General features: G+C 43.2%; 1 protein-coding gene across 2 annotated transcripts in view; it reads left to right on the top strand.

The window, feature by feature from the left end:
* USP37 (ubiquitin specific peptidase 37) overlaps positions 1-19,351 on the top strand; it is a 65,777-nt gene that overhangs the window by 12,426 nt on the left and 34,000 nt on the right. For both annotated transcript variants that reach the window (XM_056111619.1, XM_056111618.1), the window contains exons 3-9: positions 877-1,048; positions 4,541-4,638; positions 8,527-8,714; positions 8,973-9,050; positions 11,266-11,363; positions 11,916-12,000; positions 14,439-14,600. In XM_056111619.1, the coding sequence (XP_055967594.1) occupies positions 877-1,048; positions 4,541-4,638; positions 8,527-8,714; positions 8,973-9,050; positions 11,266-11,363; positions 11,916-12,000; positions 14,439-14,600 (881 nt within the window). The remainder of the gene's footprint in view (positions 1-876; positions 1,049-4,540; positions 4,639-8,526; positions 8,715-8,972; positions 9,051-11,265; positions 11,364-11,915; positions 12,001-14,438; positions 14,601-19,351) is intronic.

Raw genomic sequence — 19,351 nt, 5'->3', positions numbered from 1 at the left:
TAGATTGCTTTTCCTGCACTGCCAGGTGTGCCCCTGCCCTGCACTACTGAAGTGGTCTCCACAGTATGTTACAAGGTGGGTGAAGAGGGATGTGTGACTCAGTGGGTTCAATTCCCAGAAAGGCAAAAAGTGTGTGTGTGTGTGGAGTGGGGTCGGGGAAACAGGTGGTTTTTTTTTTTTTTTTTTGGAAACAAGTATTTTTACATAGGTAAAGGTCCGGTTTGTATTTGAAGGGTTGGGTTCCTTTGAGGATTATAGTTTGTGTCGCTATAACCTTTTACTTTGAGCTACCTACAGCATTTATTTCTAAGATGCTCTACAAGTTTCTGTTTAAAGAAAATGAAAAAGGAAAAGCCTCTTGCTCTTGGTTTTCGGAACTGGCCATCATACAAGCATCTGACTCAGAACTGTTTCAGCTTCTAAAGGTTTATAACTTCAAACCTAGACCCTTTGTTTGGGCCGTGACTAGTCGTTATCACAGGCTCATACTTGCTCTGTGCTCAGGAGTTGCTCCTGGGTTGCTGGGATTGAACCCTGGTCTTCCGTGTGAGGAGCGTGTGCTCAGCCCTTTGAGCATCTCTCCAGATCAGCTTTTTTTTTTTTTTTAATGACTTCATAGTTGGAAATCTGTGGCTCTCTATTATCAAATCCAGAGTGCTGGGATTACTCTAAATGTAAGCTATCAGCATGTGTTTAACTCTCATACAGGTGAATTCTTTGATTTAAATACCCAAGAAATGGGAACTCACTGGTTCAAAAAATAGTACGGGGCAGATAAGAAATGGAACCTGCCAAGTATTATGTTTTGTTTTCGTTAGACAGCTCATACCTCTTTATCGTGTTTTAATAACAAGGCCGTTTTTTTGTGTTACTCAGCTAAGTCATAACATTAAAAATGTGGTGCTCCGACCCAGTGGAGCAAAGCAGAGCCGCCTGATGCTGACGCTGCAGGATAACAGCTTTTTGTCTATTGACAAAGTGCCGAGCAAGGATGCTGAGGAAATGAGATTGTTTCTAGACGCCGTCCATCAGAACAGACTCCATGGAGGTGAGTACTGGCGCGCTCCGATTCCACAATGGTTAAAAACGAATATATGTTACTACACTGTTGACCAGTGTCCCCAGTCAATACTGATGGAATGTCGTCAGCGGAATGATCAGAGATGGAGTCCAGCAGCACTGGAAAGGGTGGTCCACCATTAACAAGTGGAAGTGGGATTTATTTCAAGAATACAAGGTGGGGTTAAGATAGAAAAATCAGTATAATCAAACATTTGATAAAATTGATGATAAAAACTCTCAGAACTAAGACTCAGAGGAAACAGCCTCAGTTTAATAAAGGCTGCTCATGGGGGAAAAAAGAAAAATTCAGCTAACATACTCAATGATGAAGATTTGGAAGCTTTTTCTCCCCCCCACCCCCTTGGTTTTTGGGTGGCCCTAAAGGGAAAATATGTACTGTGCTGAGACAAGAGTATGATAAAGACTATAAAAATTCTTTGAGGGTCAGAGTGATAGTACAGCAGGAGGGTGTTTAGCTTACACACAGCCGACCCAGGTTCTATCCCCAGCATCCCATACGGTTCCCTGAGCACCACTAGGAGTAACTCCTGAGCATCACTGGGTGTGGCCCCCTCTGCCTCCAACCCCCCCCCAAAAAAAAAAATTCTTCGAAAATTTTAGTCCAGATAGAACAGTAAGTAAGTCTCTTTCCTAGGACCTAGCTGATCCAGGTTCAATACCCAGCATTGCTTATAGTCCCCTACATATCACCAGGAGTGATCCCTGAGCACAGAGTCAGGAGTAAGTCCTATATACCACTGGATATTGGGGGGCCCCATTACCAAAAAAAACAACTCTAAAACTTTGAAAAGTATAAAACTTAATGTGTGGCACTTCCAGTCAGTGGGCAAAGGTTGTACTTGAAGTTATTTGTAAATGGGATAGCAGCTAATTAAGAAGACAGTAAAGCTGTATCCTTATCTGAATAGACTCTGCATTCATCGTAAATTGTCAAAAAAACAAAATGGTAATGATATTATTAAAGGGCAAAGTGGATTTTGATATTTGGTGGAAAAGACCTTTCTGAGTTGGCATACAAAGCAGAGAATCAGAACAGGGGTTAAGGAGCTTGCCTTGCATGTGGCTGACCCAGGTTCTGTCCCTGGCACCACATCGTCTGCTGAGTACAGCAGGGAGTAGCCCCCAGCATTGGTGGTGCTGCTAAAAAATAATGGAAAACCAAAACCCCTGAATCAGTAAGGGAAAAGTGATTTAAAAGAAAAGGAAGAACATACTTAGCCAGATAAGTATGCTAATATCTGAAAAGTTACCTTTTTTTTGGGGGGGGGGTCACACCCGGCAATGCACACGGGTTACTCCTGACTCATGCACTCAGGAATTACTTTTGGCAGTGCTCGGGGGACCATATGGGATGCTGGGAATCGAACCCAGGTTGTTCGTGTGTAAGGCAAAATGTCCTATCCACTGTGCTATCACTCCAGCCCCTGAAGATTTACTTTCCAAAATAAGGAAAAAAATAGTAAGAAGAAGAGAAATGGACAAAGATCACTAGTAGGAAATTCGGGAAGAGAAATAACCCTTAAAAAGAAATTCTCAGATTGTGTGTGTGTGTGTGTGTGTGTGTATCAAGTGCTAATAACAAGTTAGTTTAAAATTGTACATTGGGGGTTCAGAATTATTGCAAACTGGGAGTATGCTTATGTTGCATGCGGCTGATGTAGGTCCTATACTTGGTACCCCATATGGTCCCCGAGCACTGCCAGGAATGATCCCTGAGCACAGCTGGGTATGGCCCCAAATCCAAAAAAATTAAATTGCACATCAAGAAAGGCCCTCCCGTTGATCGTCGATTTGCTCGAGCGGGCCCAGTAACGTCTCCATTGGAGACTTTGTTGTTACTGTGTCTGGCATATCGAATACTCTTGGTAGCTTGCCGGGCTCTCCGAGAGGGGCGGAGGAATCGAACTCGGGTCGGCCATGTTGGCCGCGTGTAAGGCGAACGCCCTACGCGCTGTGCTATCGCTCCAGCAGGATGTGAGGGCGATCTGGCTGTGACATCTATCACCCCATTGATCGCCAGGGTTGATTCGGCTGATTTGGCTGGCTAGGCGGGTGTCCCCTTCCTCCCTCACCGCTCCATGTGCGTCCCTCCTGAAGCTGCGCGCTCGGTCAAAGAGGACGGCCTTCCCCGATAGAGACGGACCGGTCTTCGGTCAAGGGTATACGAGTAGCTGCGCTCCCCTGCTAGAACCTCCAAATTGCACATCATATACAGGAAAACAGCACTGTTTACTCCAAGCAGTTAATCCTATAAAGTCATTTCATAAATGCACAAAGATAGTGCAAGGATGATTAGCTTAATTGGCAAATATTTTTAAACACTGGGCTGAAGAGATAGTAAAATGACTAAAACTCTTGCCTTGCAAGCAGCCAACCTGAGTTCAATCCCTGGCATACCAAATACTCCACAAGCCCCACCAGGAGTAATCCCTGAGCACAGAGCCAGGGATAGACCCTGAGCACAGCTAGGTATAGCTCCAAACAACTAATTGGGGGCCTATGCCCTGTAGTGGTTGGGGGTTAACTCCTGGTGCTTTGGGGTTATTCCTGGTGGTCCTTGGGGAGGGTCAGTGGTAGAGACTGACCCAGAGACTCTTGCATGCAGAGCGTGTGCTCTACCTATTACCTATCTCCAGCTCTGGTCCTGAGTTTTTCATGACAGGAGGCCCCTGAAGTAGTACTGAGTTCTGCTGGGCGACCATGGCTGAGTTCTCTCACACCTGCCTGCCAGTTTGGTGCTGATTCTCACAGCGCACCAAAGAGCAGTGCTTGGGCTTGAAGTGCTCCAGGGTCCCCATGAGCACAGAGCCAGGAGTGATCCTGAGCATCACCGGGTGTGACCCCGCCTCCCTCCCGAAAAATACAGGGGACTTTCTCGAATTGTTGTTTCAGGGTCAGGCCCAGTGCTTGGGGCTTCATCCAGGGCATTCAGGGGGTTCCTCCTGACAGTGCTGGGATTCATATCTCCATATGTAGAGTGCACACAAGTGCCTTTTGAGCTATCTACTTGGCCCCTCTAATATTTTCTCTTTACAATTGAAGTATTATTCTATTAAATGTTGTCAAAATTTTGCTTTTTGTTGAATGTGTTTTGCTTGAGATACTGGCTTTTTTTTTTTTTTTCATTTATTTTGGTTGTTTGGGCCACACCCAGTTGTGTTCAGAGCTTACTCCTGGTTCCTCTGCTCTGGCACCACCCCTGGTGGGTTCAGGGTGGTGTTGAGAGTTGAACCAGGCTCCCTACTCACTGTACATAGTGCTCTGGCTCCAGCTCTAAATTTGGGGGGAAAAAAGAAAGAAAGAAAATATATGTATTTTTTCACGAAACATTTGTTGCTATGCATTTGGATATTTTGGGGGTTTTTTCCTGCTTATGGCAAGTTATTTATGCATGATGATAATAATAATAATGGTAAAGTAACTATTAAAGTGATTTGGAAACTGTTTCTGTCACCAGCAATGAAATCTCAGGGATCTGGTAGTTTTGGAGCGATTCTGGGTAGCAGGACTTCACAGAAAGAAACCAACAGGCAGCTTTCCTACTCAGATAATCAGGTATGTTCATGTGAATCTCTTAAGCTTTTTAACAAAGTGAATGTCACAGATATTCTGTCAGGTACGGTATGAAGTAGAATTAAGTTGTAATATCTAACCTGGCATTTTACATGTATCTGACGTTAGCTACCTTCATCTCCAGCTATTTTTATGAAAAACGTTCTGCTTGAGCACATCTCCCCCTTCCTGTGCACAGTTCTGCAGTTTGACTTATGCTCAAGTACCTCATGGTGATTATCGTGAACTGCAGTGAGCGGGGTTGTAGAAATCATGCCTTGGGAGATAGGTTTGGGTTTGAGGTATATGCTGCTTACTAAGTGTACATCATGTTTCTTTAACCTTAGTCTGTAAAATTGAGGCACCATTAATATTTTAGGGGTTGTCCTTGGGTCGTGCATATAACCCACAACCATATACTAACACTTTGGTCATGTTTGTTCCTCCAAGATGTTTGTTGTTGCTACTTCTCTCATGCCTTTGGCTCTCTTTGATTTTACGAATTTTGCCCCTATGCTGCATGAGGCACACTGGTTGAGTCTTCTCTGTGCTTTGTGAACAGTCATATGCATATTATACAGCCAGCCACAGGACTCCCTGGTGCTATTACAGCCTCACAGACTCCTCTTTCATTTACAAAGGGAAGGTAGGCTCAAAGTAAGAGAAACTTTGCCACTCTTGACTGTTCTGTTTGGGTCATCAGGTGGTTATTCCATTTACTGGACTAATCGATGATTGCACTGCACTGTAGCACTGTCCTCCTGTTCATTGATTTGCTCGAGCGGGCACCAGTAACATCTCCATCATGAGACTTGTTGTTACTGTTTTTGGCATATCGAGTACACCATGGGGAGCTTGCCAGGCTCTGCCTTGCCGGCAGCATACTCAGTAGCTTGCCCGGCTCTCGAGGGTCGGAGTAATCGAACCCGGGTTGGCCGCATGCAAGGCAAATGCCCTACGCGCAGTGCTATTGCTCCAGCCTTACTCCTTTCGTAACTTATTTAGCACTTGACATTTTCTATCATATAAGTTCTTTGCATTGAAGACAGTAATGCTTTAGATAACTGTCCAGCAAAGAGTCTTTTTCTTCCTCTTCAAGCGATGATTAAGATCTCTTTTTCTCCCTCTCTCTCTCTCTCAGTAAGATGCCAGAGAATATCGCTAGGACCTCACAAGTGCAAGCAATTGTTCTGCCTCTGAGCTATAGCCCCAGCATGAGATTTTTTTATTAGTTCTTTTATAGACTTTTAAAAAGCATTTTTGGTTGTGTTTTGATTGCGGTATAATTAAAATACAGCAAATTGCAAGTAAATTATAAATGTGATGTCTTTTAGATGCTTATAAAGACATCATAATCAACCAGTGAACATAGCCATAATAACTGAAATATTTCCACATCCTCTTTTGTAATTCTTCCATCTTGTTTCCTCTCTGGCCTCTGTTCCTGAGTCGTGTCTTTGAGCATCTCTGGGTGTGCTTCAGTGGCCTCTGAGCACTGCTTGGTGGCCCTGGTGTGTCTGGCACACAGGCCCCAAGAAACACCACCTCAAGTCCTGGCGTTGAACCTCCAGCCTAGTTAGCTGAATTTCACTGGGAAAGCCTCTTCTGGTCACTGTGAATGCCCCACCCCACAAAAGGGGGACAGAATAGAATAGAAAGCAGTAAAGTATTATACACAGTATGGATAAATGTTATTCTGCAAGTTTCCTCATGCAGGGAAAGTGTCATACCCATTGTATTTTCTCTTCATCCCTTATTTTTAATTCTGGAAGTGATTTTTAATTCACTCACTTGGAAATAAATACAATTTTTAAAATAAACCATTTATCCTGACAATTCAGTGTTGGTCTTTTGGTTCTCCTTCCCCTCATTTTTAAGTCTTGAGAAAATTTGGAGTTATCTCCCATAGAGAGATCACTTAAAATCTCTTTTAAGATCTTTTAAGTCCAGGATTGAACCCAGGACTTCAAACATGTAAGACAAGAATTCTACCAACAAATTACATCCTCATTTTCTTCCCTAACTCTTCACCTCTGTCCAGTAACTCTTAGTGCTACATGTTGGTTTAAAAGTACTCTCTCTCGGCTGATAGGTTCTTGCAGTGTCCTTCGGGTAGATTGATTTTTGTCTTTGGACTGTATTTCACTCTCAGTTTTCTGACCATTACAAATATTTGTTTTATTTCTCCAAACCAGAGCTCACCCGCAGACTTACTTGAGGAACATGTGACTTGTCATTTAAGTTGTAGCAACCATTGTTGCTCCTTATTTTCATACCCATTTCCCTTATAATTTATTATAATTGAAATTAGATGCTTTCCCCTCTAAAATCTTATGAGATTCTTTTATTATTAAGTAATTTAAAGCAAGATTTCTCCATAAGTACACCACTGATGTACCATGATACCAAGAGTAGCACAGCACCTTTGATGGGGTGTAAAGTAGAAGAAAACCAATGTCAGTGGGGCTGGGGAGGAAAAAAAAATATATGTGTGTATATATATATATTTATATATTAGCACACAGGCTCAACCTTTTTTATTTTTTTTTAATTAGTGAAACACCATGAGGTACAGTTGTAGATTTACAAATTTTTGTGCTTGGGTTTCGTTTATACACTGATCAAATACCCATCCCTCCACCAGTGCCCATTTTCCACCACCATGGATAATATCCCTCCCCCCATCCCACCCATCCCACCCTGCCACTGTGGCAGGGCATTCCCCCCTGTTCTCTCTCCTTCTGGGTGTCGTGGTCAGCAAAAGAGGCATTGAGTGGCAAACATGTTCAGTCCATAGTCTACTTTCAGCCTGCATCTCCTCTCCTGGGAGTATCCTTCAAACACCCTTTATTTGGTGCTCCCTTCTCTATCTGAACTGCGCTTTCCCCTACAATACCCGGCTGGCCTCTAAGCTTTGGAGTAATCCTCCTGGTGTACAGGCTCAACCTTTAATAATATGCTAGTATCTCTTATATAAGGGCTTAATGGCTCCATAGTGAAATACAACAATCTTTACACACTTTCCTCTAAGGAAACTTTTTTAGATCATTTTTAGCAGATTATTCATAACAAACAATGCAAAAGAAATTATTTAGGTCCTGCTTTGGGGACAGGCTTTGGGGGGTTGGGGTGGAAACATTCAAAATATGGTGATGGAAAGGTGTAACGTTGGTGGGATTGGTGTTGGAATCTTAAATGTAATAAATTATTGTGAACAACTTCATAAAAATCAAATTAGAAAAAGATTTCTCCTTTCAGCCTCTGATTTTTTTTTTTTTTTTTTGCATGGAGGTATGAATGCACGGGGATAAACTTAGGGCCTCATAACTATAAAGCATGTACTCTACATACATTCTTTTTTGTTTTTGTTTTGTTTTGTTTGGGGGCTACACCCAGCAGTGCTCAGGGTTTGCGCCTATACTATCACTCCAGCCCTTGCAGACATTCTTGACTTGCTGTGTGACCAGTTTTTTTTTTCTTTTGGGGTGGGGCCACATCTGGTGTTACTCGGGTCACTCCTGATTCTGCACTTAGGGATTACTCCTGGCAGGACTCAGGAGGCCAAATGGGATGCAACCCTGGTCAGCCATGTGCAAGGCAGGTGCCCTACCCACTGTACAATCTCTCCAGATTTCTTGCTGTGCAGTTTTTTAAGTTTACAAGAGAAAATTTTACTAGAGTTTAAAAAGCAAAACAGGAAAATAAGTGTCAAGCTTGTTTTGTTATGCTGACGCTATATTGAAATCAGCTAAAATGCTTTTAAAAACGACTGCTAATTGGGCCTAAGTGGGCAGTGAGTTTTTTGTTTTTCATTTTTTTAATCCCTCACAAGAGAATTTGGGTCTAAAGTATTTCAACTTGAAGACTTAGCTGTGTTAAATTTTCTTACAGGCCTCTTCAAAAAGAGGAAGCTTGGAAACTAAAGATGATTCTCCGTTTCGGAAAGTGCTTGGGAACCCAGGTAGAGGGTCCATCAAGACTGCGGCAGGGAGTGGAATAACTGTCCCCAGGACGGTCCCCTCGTTGCCTTCTTTGACATCTACGTCAACACCTCTTAGGTCGGGGATTTTGGAAAACAGGTATGAGGGAGTTTATAGCTTAGTCATTAGCTCTATAGTCTGCTTGGGCATTTTAGAAAGAAAGATAATGTAAGGAAAAAATATTAAGATTGCCCACAAGTATGGAGAACGCTTTTGGCAATGTTTATAGTCTTGGTCTCCAAGTGTGTGTGTGTGTGTGTGTGTGTGTACAATTATATATATGTATATATACATTACGTATATATATATACACATGCATACACATATATATATTCCCCCCTTCCCCCTTCTCTCTAGGACCGAAAAGAGGAAAAGAGTGCTATCTTCTGGCTCAGAGTTGAACGAAGATTACCCTAAGGAAAATGATTCATCATCGTAAGCTTGCTTTTTTTTTTTTTTATGTTACTTTAGCGGGGCATTGTCCAGGCAGATGTTTAAGGGACTTGGGGCCAGTAGTCCCGGAGAGACTTGCTACAGGAGGATTCAGTGTGCAGGCACTCAGCCATGCAGTGCTGTCAGACCCGGGCATGTGGATGCTTTCCCTCCTGGAGGGATCATGTGGGTGCTGGGCGGAACACCTGGACCCTCTGCGTGCGCTGGCCCTTGAAATCATTTTCCCAGCCCCATTGTTCTAAGTTGTTTTAAAATACCTTTATGGTATCAGAAGATTTTTTTTTTTTTTCGCTTTTTGGGTCACACCCGGCGATGCACAGGGATTGCTCCTTGGCTCTGCACTCAGGAGTTACTCCTAGCAGTGCTTGGGAGACCGTATGGGATGCTGGGAATCAACTCGGGTTGGCTGCGTGCAAGGCAAAAGCCCTACCCGCTGTGCTATCTCTCCAGCCCCCAATGGTTTTTTTTTAAATGTTGATAATTACAGCCAAGTGAGAGATGAGGGAAGATGGTGTGCAGTTTATGGGAAGTCTAGAAGTAGGTGAGCAGAATTTATCATGTGTTATTATTCTCTTAAATATTATTGTCATTAAATTAGTACTGTTGTTAGTCAAAGCATGAACATTAAGAACTAGAGGGATTTTACAGCAGGTAAGGTCCTTGCCTGGCACATGGCTGACCCTGGACTAATCCTCAGTGCTCTCTATGATCCCCTAAGCACCACTAGGCGCGTGAATCCTGAGCACAGAGCCAGGAGTAGTCCTGAGCATTGGGCTTACTGTGCCACCCCAAAACAAACCAAAAATAAGTATTAGAATTTCTCTGAATGGACCTCTGTTTTACACAGGTTCAGATACTTAGGAATAATGGTGTAGGCCAGTGGGGCTTTCTTTAAAAGTTTTTAATTTGTCTTCATGGATTTAAATACCTTAAGCACTGTATTAAAACAATCTTCACATTTAATAGAGCGTATTTAAATTCAGAGCTGGAGCAAGTACAGCAGTAAGACACCTGCCTTGCACACGGCTCACCTGAGTTCAATCTCCAGACCACAAAGAGCGCCACTGGGTGTGCTCCAGAACAAAACCAAAAACCCTGTAGGTGATTAAACCGTTTAGAGGTTGGCAAGATAACTCAGAGGACTGGAGTGCGTGTATTGTATGCTGGAGCCCACAGGTTGATCTCCTGCATCTTCCGGTCCCCAGCAGCCCTGGGCTAACGTCACCTGCGCCGACACTGTCTGGTCCAGAGACAAACCAAAAAAGAAAAAAGATTTTGAGTTTTGCTTATTGGGTTTAATTTTAAACCTATATGGTGTAAAGTCCAAGGAGTTCTTATTTGAGTCTTTCAGTAGTTGAATCACTTGAATCTGGTGATTTTTTTTTTAACTAAGAAATTCTGCTTAATCTTGATGTCTTTTGTTTCCCCTTTATATAAAGAAAGTATATCCTTTGTTTTATTACTAAGACCATGGGTTCAGTTTGCTCTTAAGTTTATGTTCATCACTCGATTGAACTGAGAAGATAGTATAGCTGGTAGGGCGCTTTGCCTGTGTGCTGCTGTCCTGGATTAGATCCCTGGCACCCCTCATGGTCCCCCAAACCCTGCTAGGAGTGATCCCTGAGTGCAGAGGTAGACGTAACCCCTGAGCATCGCTGGGTTTGGCCCCAAAGAAAACTTTTATTTATAGGTAAATAAAATTATTTTCATCATTCTTATTTGCTTAATTAAATTGCTGGTCATTTGAGACTTGTAGCCTAACTTTGGAAGCAAAGCAATAAATTCAGTACTTTAGATCTTTTTTATTTGTTTTGTTTTGGGGTTCCTGAAACAAGTTTTTTTTTAAATATTTTATATTTATTTACTTATTTGCTTTTTGGATCACACCCAGTGTTGCACAGGGGTTACTCCTGGCTCTGCACTCAGGAATTACTCCTGGCGGTGCTCAGGGGACCATATGGGATGCTGGGAATCGAAGCCAGGTCGGACATATGCAAGGCAAACACCCTACCCGCTGTGCTATCTCTTCAGCCCCTAAAACAAGTCTTAATGGCATTATTTGAAATGAAAATGTCAACACCATCATAAGTAAATTACCTTAACTATAGTATACTGTTCATAATATATTTTTAATCAAAAAATGAAAGAGCTACATATTTATTCTCCTATTTATGTTGAATTGAACTGTTACTTTAAGGAACAATAAAGCTATGACAGATTCCTCAAGAAAATATCTAACCAGCAGCAGAGAGAAACAGTTGAGTTTGAAACAGTCAGAAGAGAATAGAACATCAGGTAAGTATTTTATCTTTATATATGATACTCATTTAGTTTATGTTGATTATATTCGACTAGAAATAAAATCCTAGGCTGGAACATAGCTCTGTTTTATTCAAGAGTACCTCATGATTTGTGACTAATTAATGAGCACTGGTATGTGCCCATTATTCAGTTAAAATATTGTAATGTGTAGGTCAGGCAGAGTACAGTAGTAGTTTTTTAGCTTTTTGGGTCATACCTGGCGATCTTCAGGGGTTACTCCTGGTTCTGCACTCAGAAATTACTCCAGTTCTTGGGGGACCGTATGGGATGCTGGGGATTAAACCTGGGTCAGCCCATGCTAGGCAAATGCCCTACCCACTGTACTATCACTCCGGCCCCCAAGAATGGGGCCTTGCTATTATAGTTTTTTCCTACAGTATCTAATCTTTTAATGTGCTTGTATATATTGCCTTGATGCAAGGAAAAGAGAATAGGAATGTTTTTTTTAAATAGTATAGAATTTTATTACCAACTGGATTTGACGGCCTGATTTTGGAACTGTTTCATGTCTCTGTTTGGTCGTAGGGCTTTTACCTTTGCAGTCATCATCCTTCTATGGCAGCAGGGTAGGATCCAAGGACTACTCTTCCGGCAGCTCTACCCTAGACAGGTATGCTTGAAGGTTATGTGCAGAGACACTCTCACATGGATTCACTCTCACTGATGACGAAAGTGGGAGGCTATCTGTTATGTCTGAAAGATCGAAACTGGTGAGATTCCTGGACTTGTGACTTTATAGTCAGCACTCTGTCACTGTCACTGTCACTGTCCTCCCGTTGTTCGTCGATTTGCTCGAGCGGACCTAGTAACGTCTCCATTGTGACACTTGTTACTGTGTTTGGCATATCGAATACGTCATGGGTAGCTTGCCAGGCTTTGCCATGCAGGCCTCTAGGAATGTTTTAGTTCAAGCCCATTTTAATATCTTTAACTCTTTGTACATGTAGAAGTCACTAAATTTGTCCTGGGCCACCAGTTGTGACTGTCAGGAAGATCAAATTCCAGACCTGTGTATTTTCCATCCTAAACAATGAACTTTTTTTAAAATTTTTTTTATTTTCATAAAGTTGTTCACAATAATTGATTAATATTCTATATTTCAACACCAATACCAATCCCACCACCATTGTTTCAAAATTTTCTACTACCACTCAAGCCTGCCCCACAGGCAGATGCTAGGTAATTTATTCTGTATTGCTTGTTATGAATAGTATAAGATGTCTGTAAGGATCTAGCTCACAGTGATTTAACAAAAAAAGCAAAAAAAAAACCCATAGTATGAGATACCGTGTGGCCGCCTTTGCAGCTGCGTGTTCCTGGGATCATAAAAATTTAGATAATTGGGGTCCAGAGCCATCCCTGCATCAAGCTGCTCTATTCTAAGATTCCTTTGTGAGTCTCTGAATCATGGCCGTTAATGTGCTTAAATAGCACCCGGAGGCAGTTCATGGGCATGACAGCCGGGGCCCCGGCAGGGCAGGGGAGATGGGAAGGGGCAGCTCAGTTCCAACCCCTTGAGGCCTGGCATTTTCAGTCACTAGTCCTACATACCTGGGTGTTTCAGTGAATTTAGACCCTTGCATGGGGGACCCAGGACAAGTCTGTGAAGGTTGGCCGTGAGGGTGGTGGCGATGGGTTTCTGGAAGTTTGGGGCTGCTGGGGTTCATCTGGTGCAGGCGGAGAGAGAGAGAGAGCGCGCCTGCTCCCATCTGAGGTGCCCCGGTGAAATCAGCCTGGCGCATGGTCTGGTGCCATCCCTGCAGCAAGCTGCTCGGTTCCGAGATTCATTTGTGAGTCCGATGAATATCTTTCTTACTGGGGCAGTACATCCTGAAATTGTAGCCTAGTGAGGAATATGTTACAGTATCTCCTATGCAGAATTTAAAAATTGGTTTTGTTGTTTATCATTTCGGCTGCTGTGGAGCAGGGAGTTGATTTGCACCCCTCCCCCCACTCCCCCAGCATTGCTCAGGGCTTATTCTTTTTCCTTGGCTCTGCATTCAGGCAGCACTCCTGGTGCTCAAGGGATCATAAGTAATGCCGGGGATTGGTCCTGGGCTGCACACATGCAAGCCTTGCCCACTCTACTATATCTCCAGCTCCAGGGATCACTCATATCTGAGTTAAATATAAACCTAACTAAATTTTCAGGCAGGTTTGTTTGGGGGCCACATCTGGTGGTGCTCAAGACTTACTCCTATTTCTGGTCTCAAAGATAATCTTGGCAAGCTGGGGGGACCAGATGGGATGACAGAGATCAAACTTTTGTGTTGGCCACTGTAGAGCTAGGGCTCTATCCACTATACATCGCTCTGGCCCCAAACTTACCAAAATTTTAAGTGTAAGAGAAAGGTTTTTTTTTTTTTCTTTTTGGGTCACACCTGGCGATGCACAGGGGTTACTCCTGGCTCTGCACTCAGAAGTTACTCCTGGCGGTGCTCAGAGGACCATATGGGATGCTGGGAATCGAACCCGGGTCGGCCGCGTGCAAGGCAAATGCCCTACCTGCTGTGCTATCTCTCCAGCCCCAAGAGAAAAAAATCTTGTCTGTGTTAATTAAAAGACTATGTGAAGATGCCAAAGTTTTTCACTTAAGGATAGAAGAGAAGCAAACAGAATATTTATTAGTCAAGTTGTGATGTTTAATAGTGATAGTATATGATAAAATTGATAGAAAATGATTGAAATGATTTTAGAATAGAGTAATAAGATTGTGATCGACATGGGCACTTGGCTATATTAATAGGATTGTTGGCATAGGTGTTTACTTTATTAGATTTTGTTAATTTCCCCTTTTTTGTTTTTATTTTGGGCCACACCCTGTCATGCTCAAGGTTTATTCCCGGCTTTGTGCTCTGGTATCTCTCCTGTTGGGTCCAAGGTTTGAACCTAAGTTGGCAGGTACAAGGCAGACGCCCTATCCGCTTTCCTACCACTCTGGTCCCAGTTTAGAATTTTTTTTGCCCTAGACACTTTTAAAATTACAAGGAGAAAAAAGAAAGTATTCAGATTGTTTTTTGTAGCTTACCTTATTTTCCTTTTCTCTAGGACTAACGTTTCCAGCCAAACTCCCTCGGCCAAAAGAAGTTTGGGGTTTCTTCCTCAGCCGTCTCCGCTCTCTGTGAAGAAGCTGCGGTGTAACCAGGATTACACTGGCTGGAACAAACCCAGAGTACCCCTTTCTTCTCACCAACAGCAACAACTACAGGGGTAGGGAGAGTTTTTTATTTTGCCTTCTTTTTATAAAGCCATTCTGTAGCAGTGTGTTTTGTTAGATTTGCTAATAGTGATGAAAGGAGTCACGTTGTAATTATACATTATTTGGTCACCTTCTGTCTTACATCACTGAGTTCGTTATCTGACCTCCAAATGTATTTTTGAACTCTGAAAAATGAAATATTTTGTTCATTTTTGGGACCATACCCAGTGATGGTCAGGCAGGGCTTACTCCTGGCTCTGCATTCAGAGTTAATTTCCAATGGGATTTAGGAGACCATTTGGGGTTCTGGAGATAGAACCCTGGTTAACTGTCCAAGGCAAGCGCTTTACCCACTTGTACTATCTTTCTAGCACCCCTGTGGAATCTTTTATAAGCTGAAATGTCATTTTTCCCAAACCCCAAACATGACCAAGTTATACCCAACTCATAACCGTAAAATAATGCTAGCCTGTAGGAAAACAGGGATGATGTGAGTACACAGCCTGTATAAAGGCCTTCCCCAAGAAGGAGCCTTGGAGGGGGGTGGGGGGAGTTAGTCTCACTGCTCACTGCAGAACACGCTGGACACTGTTTGTTTCTGGGTTTTTTTGTTGTTGTTGTTGTTTTCGGCTATAAAAATGAAAATTCTCTTTGGATTTATTTTCATCATCAAAAACAGTATAGTGGTCAAATATAAACCTTTGTAAAGGATAGGAGAGAGGTGGGTCAGAGCTGTTCATCATAAACAAAACATGCCTGTCTCAGCCCCAGCCACTTCATCCCACTCCTCATATTTCTCCTGTTCACGGACATCCTTCCCAACCCCTTCATGTCTGCATTTTTATCAAAACACACACAATTGACATCAGAACACGTGCAGATGTGTTCCTCGTTTTGCTTTCAATCTGGAAGACAGTGATTGGGAACAAGAAACTGAAGAGATTGCATAAAAGCTCATATGTAGGAGCAGAAGACATAGATATAATAGAGAAGAAATCACTCTGGGGAAGAAATGATTCAATATTAATCACCAAAATTAGAAATGAAAGGAAAGGAGACGAACATGAAGTGCTGAGATATTCGCTAAACCTACAGAAGTGTCCTGCTTGAATGGAGTGCCTGTCTGCCAGACAGGAATATTAAACAGCTGCCACATCTAGGAAGACTTTAAATGTAAAACATGAATCCAGAGATTTAGTCCAAGGCTGGGGAAATAGTCCAGTGGGTAAGGCATGGCCAACCTGGGTTCAGTATCTGGCACTTAGACACCGCCCGGAGTGATTCCCAAGTGCCCAGCCCAGAGTAAGCCCCAAACACCACCAGGTGTAGTGAAAAGCAAAACAAAAATTTCACTCCAATATAAACCAAGTTGATTTAGTTGTTTTTTTTTTTTAAGTGCTCGAGCGGGCCCAGTAACGTCTCCATTGAAGACTTTGTTGTTACTGTGTCTGGCATACCGAATACTCTCGGTAGCTTGCCGGGCTCTCCGAGAGGGGCGGAGGAATCGAACTCGGGTCGGCCATGTTGGCCGCGTGTAAGGCGAACACCCTACCTGCTGTGCTAAGTGAAGCAAGATAATTTTTTTTGAATGAAATGTACTTAGATGTGAATGGAGAGAAAGAGAGAAAGTAATGTGTTCAAAAGAGAACATGGGCTTAAGGAGCAATCTTGATTTTACAAGATTACAAGCCAGTAAAAAAAAAAAATTGGTGTACAACTGCAAGAAAACTACTGCACAACACTAAGAACAATGAAATCTGCTATAATGAAATGTGTGGTGATAGATTTGGGGAAAAAAAAAAAGACCAGGGGATTCCAAAGTCAAGACTTCAGGCAAGAATCAAAATGAATCAGCAAGAAATGACAATAGTTTTGTCCTGGGAAAAGATAAAAGAAGAGAACATCATACTGGAAGTTGAGTTGAAAGTATAGGTCCCTGTGTTCTGGGGATGTCACGCTGTGGCAGAACACTTGCCTTGCATATGTGAGGCTGGGCTTTGATCCCTGGCACAGCAGAAGCAGAAGCAAACCAAAGCAATTCTAAGTTCTAGATTCTGAAGGGAAGGTAAGTTCAAATAAAATTTTGCCGAGGGGCTTTGAAGGAGAACGGAGCAGCCAGGATGGGGGGGATGTGACAAAGTGAAGCGGAGGGTGAGCTCAGCAGCAAAAAATATATGTGCCTTACAAGGGTGAGGTCCTGAGATTTATCCACACACTCTGAGCCTGGGGTCCCCGGCAATAGTGTCCAGTCTCCCACACACGGCTAGGTGCATGTGACCACCTCAGGTACAGATGTGTGTGCACCAAAGGCCAGAAATACGGCCCCTGGCAAGCACGGTGGTGGGGATGTGCTTGGGCACCGCCCTAGGAGAATGGGACTCTGTAAATAGGTGCTCACATCCCAACTGAAAATGGCCTCTGGTGAGCAGTGGGACTGACAGTGGGCTGTGAGCACCACAACCAAGCAGTTGTGTGGGCCCTGCTTAATGCAGCAAAGAGTGGGGCCGGAGAGATAGCACAGTAGACTGAGCACATGCTCTGCTCACGGAAGTTCAGTGCCTCGTGGGCGTTTGAGCACTGCTGGGAGCATCCCCCAAACACTGAGCTCGGAGTGTGGTCACAAGCACCAACAAGTATGACCCCCCAAAACAAAAAGGTTGATTACAGAAAATGCCTCAACTGAAAAGCAGGTGAAGAACGTCCATTTTCATGTAATTTGAGTCCCTGGAGCATAAAATCCAAGCAGTAAAGTAGTAGTTATAACCATAATCCACGACAAGCTATTAGAAATAGAATCCTGAATTTATCCATTTAAAAGGATCCCCCAAGGATGGGGGAGATTTCAAAGGGTTAGTGTCATGCTTAGAGGCCCATTTATACCAGTGATGTCAGGTATAAAGGGCAGAGTAAGTAATATAAAGTGGACGTACTCGGAATACTGTATTCATCTGTTCTTTTTAGGACTGTAGCACTCCATTTGATAGAGAGGTAAGTATTGTAGAAAGAAATGGAGAGTACTTCATACATTCAGCTGTAGAGCCAAATAAAACTGAATGATGAGAACAGCCGTGCAAGCATGGTGTAGTAAGCATGCCTGTTGATAAAGGAATGTGATTGCAAATGCAGGAAATGTGAAGGAGAAGGGGAGAAGTAAAGTATCAGGCTTCGCAGTTGCATATGAGATAGGTGTGGTTAATCATTAGGGAACTGCAAATCAAAATGACAGGGAACCTCACACCAGCGGTAATAGCATGGGTCAAAAAAAGACTGGAAACCATGCCCAGGAGATAAGGCAGCGGGGAAGGGGCTTGCGTTGCGTTCAGCTCACCTGGGTTCAATCCCCAATACTGCATATGGGCCCTAGAGCACCACCAGGAGTGGTCTCTGGCTCCAGAGCCAGGGAGTAATTCTGAGCTCTTCCACCCAGAGCCAAAACCACAAAGAGTATTTCAAAGAGACACACTAGATCAGAGGTTCGCAGGTTAAGCTGGAGAGACTGTGCAGGGGTTAAGGTGATTGTCCTACATCCTGCTGACCTGGTCCACCATTCAAATCTCTGGCACTGTATACGGTCCCCTGAGTACTGCGGGATGTGGCCCAATACAGAATTAAAAGAAAAATTTTCCCCAATTTTTTGTTTTGCTTATTGTTCCCTGTTGCAGAAAAATAAGATTCAGTGCTTCCCTTTGAAATTCACTTTCTTTAAGCCAAACACTCAGAAAGTGCCCCCCAGTATGCATTCCAGCTACTACCATCTTTCTGCATCCATCTGGAGCCATTTACTGGCAAGTAAATGGGAGGACCGTGATAGTGATAGACCGTGAACTAAACAGATAAGTAAAACTATAGCAAGTAAAAAAGTAATGTGATTTAGAGTTGAGTTCTGCTATTTTGGTCACATTGAGAAATGTAACAAATGGAATACAAGTAACGGTATTGGGTGGAAGGATATAGCATAGCTGGTCGGGTGCTTGCCCTTGCATAGGGCTGACCCACATTCAAGCCCAGCACCACATATGGTCCCCAAAATGGGCCAGCAGTGAACCCTGAGCACAGAGCCATGAGTTAGCCCTCGGTATTGCCAGGTGTGCCCCCCAAAACAAAACAAAAATAATAAAGGAGCAGCTTTCCCAGTTCAGCGGGAATAGCAAGAAAAGAATATTCAGAGGGCTAAGTTGCATGTGTGGGGCCCATAGTTATCCCTGGCATCACGTGACCCTGGTGGCACCCCAGACACTCCCATAATTGCTGTGCCTGTTTTCAACCTGTCCGATTTGCACCTTAGCCTCAGTGTCATCAGGAATGATCCCTGGATCCACAGGCTCCCAAATAAGTCTCCAATTTAAAACCTGGGAAAACAAGATATCAGTGAAGTGACTGAGTTCTCTAATACTGAAAATCAAAATTATCACATCTCTTTTTTTACCAGAATTGTGGAAAACAAGTCTACAGCAAACAAGCATTGATTTAAGAAAAAACTCTCTCTGGGGTGGGTGCTACAGCTGGCAGCGCTCAGAACTTACTCCTGACTCTGAACTCAGGAATCACTCCTGGTGGTGCTTGGGGGACCATATGGGGCCAGGGATTGAGCCCTGGTTGGCCAAGTACAAGGCAAGCACCTTACCTGTTGTACTCTCTCCAGCGCCAAGAGAAAGTCCAATTTTAGATGATAGAAATCTCCTGTAAATATTGGGGAATTTTGAAAAGTACATGTCCAAAACAAGTTAAAAGATATATCTTAGAGTTGAGTGATACAATACAG

The sequence above is a fragment of the Sorex fumeus genome, unplaced genomic scaffold (assembly GCF_029834395.1).
Source record: "Sorex fumeus unplaced genomic scaffold, SorFum_2.1 ptg000014l, whole genome shotgun sequence".
Lineage (NCBI taxonomy): Eukaryota > Metazoa > Chordata > Mammalia > Eulipotyphla > Soricidae > Sorex > Sorex fumeus.
Note: the sequence above shows the minus strand (reverse complement) of the source record. Positions and strands in the feature narration are given on the sequence as shown.